General features: G+C 46.7%; 1 protein-coding gene across 1 annotated transcript; it reads left to right on the top strand.

Moving 5' to 3' along the window:
- The first annotated feature begins 456 nt into the window (after positions 1–456).
- LOC309619296 (keratin, type I cytoskeletal 16-like) lies at positions 457–3,240 on the top strand. Its single transcript, XM_082374361.1, is given in 9 exon segments — positions 457–720; positions 724–1,065; positions 1,546–1,628; positions 1,771–1,899; positions 1,901–1,922; positions 2,030–2,191; positions 2,279–2,404; positions 2,723–2,943; positions 3,042–3,240. Coding segments are annotated over 9 exon segments (1,284 nt in total). The 5' UTR covers positions 457–567; the 3' UTR covers positions 3,088–3,240.
- Positions 3,241–9,140: the final 5,900 nt, after the last annotated feature.

The following is a 9,140-nucleotide window of genomic DNA, read 5'->3' as shown; positions in this document are numbered from 1 at the left end:
GGGGGGGCACAGGTCACACAGTGAGCAGAGCAGAGCAGGACCATGACCCCAGCTCTCCTGTCCACAGCCAGCCATGTAGGGTTCCCACAGCTGCATCCCGAGACAGCCCCTGGACAGCGTCGCTGAGGCCATTCATCCAAGGCTGTCACCGTGGGGCAGGGAGTCCTTCCATGGGTTGACTCACTGCCCAGGGATGCAGTCACCACAAATTCGCCTGTGCCAGGGCACTGCTGGCCCCTCAGGCTCCAGGAACTAACTCCAGCTAGATTCCCGTTTCCTAGCATGAGTCACCACCAACTTGAGTTGGTATGTTTTCTCTCGGCTCCACACCCCCAAAAGCTGGGTGAGAACTCAGAGAGGCACACAGGAAGTGAGTTGACCCCGGGCTGAGTGATCTGGAGAGGGGAGTTGGATGGGATCTGGAGTGATGGAATCCGGAGGGGGGCCTGGAGTCAGCAGCCGGGAGGGCCCCTCCTTCCTCACGTGCATATAAACGTTCCTGGGGTTTGAGGACGTCTCAGCATCCTCCCAGCCTCCCCGAGCACCTTTCTCTTCTCTCTTCTCACCATGACCACCTGCAGGCGCCAGTTCACCTCCTCCAGCTCCATCAAGGGCTCCTGCGGCATCGGCGGTGGCTCCAGCCGCGGGTCTTCCGTCCCGGCCGGAGGCTCCTGCCGGTCCCCCAGCGCCAACGAGGGCCTGTCTGTCTCCTCCTCCCGCTAGTCCTCCGGGGGTGTCTGCGGGCTCGGGGGCGGCTATGGTGGCAGCTTCGGCAGCAGCAGCAGCTTTGGTGGGGCCCTGGGTCGCATCTTCGTTGGAGGATATGGTGGTGGCCTTGGAGTCTGCCTCAGTGGTGGCGATGGTGACCTCCTCTCTGGCAATGAGAAGATCACCATGCAGAACCTCAGCGACCGCCTGGCCTCCTACCTGGAGAAGGTGCGCGCCCTGGAGGAGGCCAGCACGGAGCTGGAGGTGAAGATCCGCGACTGGTACCAGAAGCAGGGGCCCGGGCCCGCCCGTGACTACAGCACCTACTTCAAGACCATCGAGGACCTGAGGAACAAGGTGGGGTGGCCAGGTGGGCGGCTCTGGTGGTGGAGTGTTGCTAGAGGTCATCATGGCTGCAGTGGACCCTAGAAAAACGCTTGCTTAGCATCTTCGTCTTCCAAACAGGGGGACTGAGGCCCGCTTTTGAGGAGTGGCCATGGACTACTCAGAACTGGTGGCGGAGGGTCCCTTTTTAGCATCAGGGTATCTGAGCTGGACCTGGTACCCTGACTCTCTTGCTCCCTGCAAACATTCTTTGGATCAGCTTCTCTCCAAAGTAAGATGGGGCCCAGGATGGGGTGGTGGATATGTGGGTGCATCCCCTGCACATGCTGAGCTGGGTGGAGAAGGCACCCTAGGCTGTCTTGGGGAGAGTAAAGACTGACCTGCCAGCCAGATAACCCCAAGTATGGGGAGGCTCCTTTCTCCCCTCTTTGCTGTTCACCCCTGAGCAGCAGGGCCTTGGCTAACCGGACCTGTCCTTCACCCCCTCTGCAGATCTTCGAGGCCACAATAGAGAATACACAGCCCCTTCTGCAGATTGACAACGCCAGGCTGGCAGCCGATGACTTCAGGCCCAAGTGAGCAGCACAGTGGTGGGCTGAGGGCAGAGAGCAGAGGGCAGGGGGTGAGAAGTGGGGTTGTCCAGACAGGAGGACCAGCAGGTCTGGAGCCTCAGAAACTTCATGATGGACCCTGAGGCCCTGACCTTTGTCTTGCCAGGTATGAGCATGTGCTGGCCCTGCGCCAGGGCGTGGAGGCTCACATCAATGGCCCGCGCAGGGTGCTGGACGAGTTGACCCTGGTAAGGACTGACCTGGAGATGCAGATCGAGGGCCTGAAGGAGGAGCTGGCTGAAGAAGAACCATGAGGAGTTAAGACTGCTGCTGGCAGTGGGAGGCTGATCCAGTGGGTCTGCAGATGCACCTGGGGCCAGGGAAGGGGGCAGCTGAGCTGACCGCCTCCCCCCATCCCTTCCTAGGAGACGCTTACCCTGCGGAGTCAGACCAGAGGGGACGTCAGCGTGGAGGTGGATGCTGTCCCCAGCGTGGACCTGAGCCACATCCTGAATGAGATGCGCGACCAGTATGAACAGATAGCAGACAAGAACCACAGAGATGCCGAGGCCTGGTTCCTGAGCAAGGTGATGTGGGTCCTCAGTCCTCCTGCAGGACCTCCCAGCCGGGGTGCCTCTGGAGTGCCTCACACCTTCTGTTCTTTCCTATCTCAGACAGAGGAGCTGAGCAAAGAAGTGACCTCTAACAGCGAGCTGATGCAGAACAGCCGCAATGAGTTGAATGAGCTCCGAAGGGTGCCCCGGGGCCTGGAGGTCAAACTGCAGTCCCAGCTCTGCATGGTAAGAAGGATCAGGCTCAGCCCCAGCCTCCAAGTCGCCAGTAATGGCACCACCCCCTGTAATGGAACACCGCTGCAGTACGGTTCCGTCTCTCTTTTCCCAGGAGTGGGTTGGAGGGATCACTGTACCCATTATATAGATGGAGAAATTAAGGCCCAGAACAAATAGTGGAATAACTTTTCTCCACGTTGCCTAGCCCATCAGTAGCCCAGCTGGGGTCAAAAATCCATGCACCTCTCAGGAAACATGCCCAGAGACCTGGGGGGACAGCAGTGACCCCCTCCGTTGACTCTCTCTTTCGCTCTCTCACATTCACAGAAAGCATCCCTGGAGAAGAGCCTGGAGGAGACCAAAAACCGCTACTGCCTGCAGCTGGCCCAGATCCAGGAGCTGATCTGCAGCGTGGAGGAGCAGTTGGCCCAGCTGCGCTGCAAGATGGCGCAGCAGAACCACGAGTACCAGATCCTGCTGGACGTGAAGACTCAGCTGGAGCAGGAGATCACCACCTACCGCCGCCTGCTGGAGGGCGAGGACGCCCAGTGAGTGGGGACCCCCCCCTGTCCTGCCCCACAGACCCTTCAGCCCCACCCCTGCTGCTCCCAACACACCTAACCGCTCTACCTTTTCTTCCCTACAGCCTGTCCTCCCAGCACCCATCCGGCCAGAACTATGTTTCCTGCTAAGGTAAGGCTCCTGAGGGTCCCGGGGCCGCCTTTGCCCACCCGCCGACCTCACCACCTCAAGGCCTGGGTCCAGCCCCTGCTCACCCTAGCTGTCTTCCCTCCCTCTCTGCTGGTGGTGGGCTAATAAAGCTGACTTTCTGGTTGATGCATCAATCCTGTGTGGTCTCCGTTCCTGAGCTGATGGGAGGGGAATTGGAGGTGCCTCCCAGGAATCTTCTGGGACCTCACAGCCTGAGGGATGCAGGAAAGAGCCAAGCTCAGAAGAGCTTGTAGGGTCTTCCTTGAAGACCTGCATGCCGTCGGGGGAGTGGGAGTTGGGACGTAGGATGGGAGGGAGCTCGCTCGTGTTGGCAGATGCTGTGTGAGGCGTTTTACAGCAGCTCTTTCCTCCGACTCACCTGGCGACTGTGAGGGGGCTGTGGTCAGGCTCATCTTGGTGCTTAATGTCACACAGACACGACGTGGCACAACTGTGCCTCAAGTCTGTCCAGCTGCAAAGTCCATGCCTTTCTTTTATACGGCTCTATCTTTTTAGGTATTTTAACCCAAGACTCCCAAGCTTGAGCTCCTAACTCTACCCCTTGGAGCCTCACCTTTGCACACAATGATTTTAGTGTTGGATGGGGGAGGGAGAGCCTTCTGCCTTGGGGGTGGTGTCCACGGTTAGGACTGAATCTTTCTTCTCCAACCTGCTCCCCCTCATCACTCCCATCAACTCCCTCCTCTTCCTCGTTCCCTTCAGCCAGTGAATCGTGTGCCAGCGAGTCCCCTAGAAATGTCTGTCACCCCTGCTTCCTTTTCATCCCCACAACCACTGCCGCCATCAGACTTGCTTCCTCACTCCCTAGAACTGGGCCCAGCCTACTAATTGGAATCCCTTGCTGTCCATCTCCCCCACCCTCATTTCTGCCTAATGACCTTTCTAATGAGAATGTGGTACAGATCAAGAATAAGGAGGCCATCAGGACCCCTCTGTTCAACCACCTGTGTTGTTCCCTCTCTCCTGGGATGCTTGGCCTTTTCGTCTCAACCCACCATGGTGCCTCTCCCCACCCCCTGCACCCCATGAATCCACCCTACTTGGCTATTGAGGTGTACCACACTTCTCACTTGCTGTGGATGCCTTCCATATTTTAAAATTTTGATTAAAATTCAAAGCTATGGGAATTCCCTGGCAGTCCAGTGGTTAGGACTCGGCGCTTTCACTGCTGGGACCCGGGTTCAATCCCTGGTTGGGGAACTAAGATCCCGTAAGCCATGCAGCGCGGCCAAAACAAAACAAAACATAACAAAACAACAAAAAAAATCAAATTTATGTCTGTAGAACATAATTAGATTTTTAAGAAAAAGAGCCATTCCCAGGCTGACATCCCCAGGTGTCACACACCTCCATACCTACCTCCCACTTTCAAGTCTTAGTTCTTACTTTTGTCATTTACCTCGGTCTTTCTTTTTTTTTTTTTGAATTTTTGAATTTTATTTTATTTATTTTTTTATACAGCAGGTTCTTGTTAGTTATCCATTTTATACGTATTAGTGTATGTATGTCAATCCCAATATCCCAATTCATCATCCCTCACCCCTGCCGCTTTCCCCCCTTGGTGTCCATAAGTTTGTTCTTTACATCTGTGTCTCAATTTCTGCCCTGCAAACTGGTTCATCTGTACCATTTTTTTTGGTTCCACATATACACGTTAATATATGATATTTCTTTTTCTCTTTCTGACTTACTTCACTCTGTATGACAATCTCTAGATTCATCCATGTCTCTACAAATGACCCAATTTCGTTCCTTTTTATGGCTGAGTAATATTCCATTGTATATATGTACCACATCTTCTTTATCCATTTGTCTGTCGATGGGCATTTAGGTTGCTTCCATGACCTGGCTATTGTAAATAGTGCTGCAATGAACATTGGGGTGCATGTGTCTTTTTGAATTATGGTTTTCTCCGGGTATATGCCCAGTAGTGGGATTGCTGGGTCATATGGTAATTCTATTTTTAGTTTTTTAAGGAACCTCCATACTGTTCTCCATAGTGGTTGTATCCATTTACATTCCCACCAACAGTGCAAGAGGGTTCCCTTTTCTCCACACCCTCTCCAGCATTTGTTGTTTGTAGATTTTCTGATGATGCCCATTCTAACTGGTGTGAGGTGATACCTCATTGTAGTTTTGATTTGCATTTCTCTAATAATTAGTGATGTTGAGCAGCTTTTCATGTGCTTCTTGGCCATCTGTATGTCTTCTTTGGAGAAATCTCTGTTTAGGTCTTCTGCCCATTTTTGGATTGGGTTGTTTGTTTTTTTAATATTGAGCTGCATGAGCTGTTTAAATATTTTGGAGATTAATCCTTTGTCAGTTGCTTTGTTTGCAAATATTTTCTCCCATTCTGAGGGTTGTCTTTTTGTCTTGTTTATAGTTTCCTTTGCTGTGCAAAAACTTTTAAGTTTCATTAGGTCCAATTTGTTTATTTTTGTTTTTATTTCCATTACTCTAGGAGGTGGATCAAAAAAGATCTTGCTGTGATTTATGTCAAAGAGTGTTCTTCCTATGTTTTCCTCTAAGAGTTTTATAGTTTCTGGTCTTACATTTAGGTCTCTAATCCATTTTGAGTTTATTTTTGTGTATGGTGTTAGGGAATGTTCTAATTTCATTCTTTTACATGTAGCTGACCAGTTTTCCCAGCACCACTTATTGAAGAGACTGCCTTTCTCCATTGTATATCCTTGCCTCCTTTGTCATAGATTAGTTGACCATAGGTGTGTGGGTTTATCTCTGGGCTTTCTATCCTGTTCCATTGATCTCTATTTCTGTTTTTGTGCCAGTACCATATTTTCTTGACTACTGTAGCTTTCTGGTATAGTCTGAAGTCAGGGAGTCTGATTCCTCCAGCTCCATTTTTTTCCCTCAAGAATGCTTTGGCTATTCGGGGTCTTTTGTGTCTCCATACAAATTTTAAGATTTTTTGTTCTAGCTCTGTAAAAAAGTGCCATTGAGGGCTTCCCTGGTGGTGCAGTGGTTGAGAATCTGCCTGCTAATGCAGGGGACACAGGTTCGCGCCCTGGTCTGGGAGGATCCCACATGCCGCGGAGCAACTGGCCCGTGAGCCACAACTACTGAGCCTGCGCGTCTGGAGCCTGTGCTCCGCAACAAGAGAGGCCACGATAGTGAGAGGCGCACGCACCGCGATGAAGAGTGGCCCCTGCTTGCTGCAACTAGAGAAAGCCCTAGCACAGAAACGAAGACCCAACATAGCAATCAATCAATCAATAAATAAATCTTAAAAAAAAATGCCATTGGTAATTTGATAGGAATTGCATTGAATCTATAGATTGCTTTGGGTAGTATAGTCATTTTCACAATATTGATTCTTCCAATCCAAGAACATGGTATATCTCTCCATCTGTTTGTATCATCTTTAATTCCTTTCATCAGTGTCTTATAGTTTTCTGCATATAGGTCTTTTGCCTCCCTAGGCAGGTTTATTCCTAGGTATTTTATTCTTTTTGTTGCAATGGTAAATGGGTGTGTTCCCTTAATTTCTCTTTCAGATTTTTCATCATTAGTGTATAGGAATGCAAGAGATTTCTGTGCATTAACTTTGTATCCTGCAACTTTACCAGATTCATTGATTAGCTCTAGTAGTTTTCTGGTGGCATCTTTAGGATTCTCTATGTATAGTATCATGTCATCTGCAAACAGTGACAGTTTTACTTCTTCTTTTCCAGTATGTATTCCTTTTATTTCTTTTTCTTCTCTGATTGCCATGGCTAGGACTTCCAAAACTATGTTGAATAATAGTGGTGAGAGTGGACATCCTTGTCTTGTTCCTGATCTTAGAGGAAATGCTTTCAGTTTTTCACCATTGAGAGTGATGTTTGCTGTGGGTTTGTTGTATATGGCCTTTATTATGTTGAGGTAGGTTCCCTCTATGCCCACTCTCTGGAGAGTTTTTATCGTAAATGTGTGTTGAATTTTGTCCAAAGCTTTTTCTGCATCTATTGAGATGATCATACGGTGTTTATTCTTCAATTTGTTAATACGGTGTATCACATTGATTGATTTATGTATACTGAAGAATCCTTGCATCCCTGGGATAAATCCCACTTGATCATTTTATATGATCCTTTTAATATGTTGTTGGATTCTGTTTGCTAGTATTTTGTTGAGGATTTTTGCATCTATATTCATCAGTGATATTGGTCTGTAATTTTCTTTTTTTGTAGTACCTTTGTCTAGTTTTGGTATCAAGAAGATTATGGCCTCATAGAATGAGTTTAGGAGTGTTCCTTCCTCTGAATTTTTTGGAAGAGTTTGAGAAGGATGGGTGTTAGCTCTTCTCTAAATGTTTGATAGAATTCACCTGTGAAGCCATCTGGTCCTGGACTTTTGTTTGTTGGAAGATTATTAATCACAGTTTCAATTTCATTACTTGTGATTGGTCTGTTCATATTTTCTGTTTCTTCCTGGTTCAGTCTTGGAAGGTTATACCTTTCTAAGAATTTGTCCATTTCTTCCAGGTTGTCCATTTTATTGTCATAGAGCTGCTTGTAGTAGTCTCTTAGGATGCTTTGTATTTCTTCAGTGTCTGTTGTAACTTCTCCTTTTTCATTTCTAATTTTATTGATTTGAGTCTTCTCCCTCTATTTCTTGATGAGTCTGGCTAATGGTTTATCAATTTTGTTTATCTTCTCAAAGAATCAGCTTTTAGTTTTATTGATCTTTGCTATTGTTTCCTTTGTTTCCATTTCATTTATTTCTGCTCTGATCTTTATGATTTCTTTCCTTCTGCTAACTTTGGGTTTTGTTTGTTCTTCTTTCTCTAGTTCCTTTAGGTGTAAGGTTAGATTGTTTATTTGAGATTTTTCTTGTTTCTTTAGGTAGGCTTGTATAGCTATAAACTTCCCTCTTAGAACTGCTTTTGCTGCATCCCATAGGTTTTGGATCATCGTGTTTTCATTGTCATTTGTCTCTAGGTATTTTTTGACTTCTTCTCTGATTTCTTCAGTGATCTCTTGGTTATTTAGTAACATATTGTTTAGTCTCCATGTGTTTGTGTTTTTTACATTTTTTCCCCTGTAACTGATTTCTAATCTCATAGCATTGTGGTCAGAAAACATGCTTGATATGATTTCAATTTTCTTAAATTTCCTGAGGCTTGATTTGTGACCCAAGATGTGATCTATCCTGGAGAATGTTCCTTGTGCACTTGAGAAGAAAGTGTAATCTGCTGTTTTTGGATGGAATGTCCTATAACTATCAATTAACTCTATCTGGTCTATTGTGTCATTTAAAGCTTGTGTTTCCTTACTAATTTTCATTTTGGATGATCTCTCCATTGGTGTAAGTGAGGTGTTAAAGTTCCCCACTATTATTGTGTTACTGTCGATTTCCTCTTTTATATCTGTTAGCAGTTGCCTTATGTATTGAGGTGCTCCTATGTTGGGTGCATATATATTTATAATTGTTGTATCTTCTTCTTGGATTGATCCCTTGATCATTATGTAGTGTCCTTCCTTGTCTCTTGTAACATTCTTTATTTTAAAGTCTATTTTATCTGATATGAGTATAGCTACCCCAGCTTTCTTTTGATTTCCATTTGCATGGAATATCTTTTTCCATCCCCTCACTTTCAGTCTGTATGTGTCCCTAGGTCTGAAGTGGGTCTCTCGTAGACAGCATATATATGGGTCTTGTTTTTGTATCCATTCAGCGAGGCTGTGTCTTTTGGTTGGAGCATTTAATCCATTCACGTTTAAGGTAATTAATGATATGTATGTTCCTATGACCATTTTCTTAATTGTTATGGGTTTGTTTTTTTTTTTTTTTTACTATTTTTTTTTTCACACACACACACTGTATTTTATTTTTACAAGAGATAAATAGACAGACACCAAGCATTGTACATGGATGACCACAACAAAAGCAACAATGATTGCAATTACCAAACATGAAACACACTCATACTATGTCATAATATTGACATATTGACATTCAGTCCAGTAATCCTCCACTGCAACAGCTCCTTTACTTTGCAGTGAAAATTGAT

The sequence above is a fragment of the Balaenoptera borealis genome, assembly GCF_965194805.1.
Source record: "Balaenoptera borealis genome assembly, chromosome: 20".
Classification (NCBI taxonomy): Eukaryota; Metazoa; Chordata; class Mammalia; order Artiodactyla; family Balaenopteridae; genus Balaenoptera; species Balaenoptera borealis.
The sequence above is the reverse complement of the archived record's forward strand: the minus strand, read 5'-3'. Positions and strand labels throughout refer to the sequence as shown.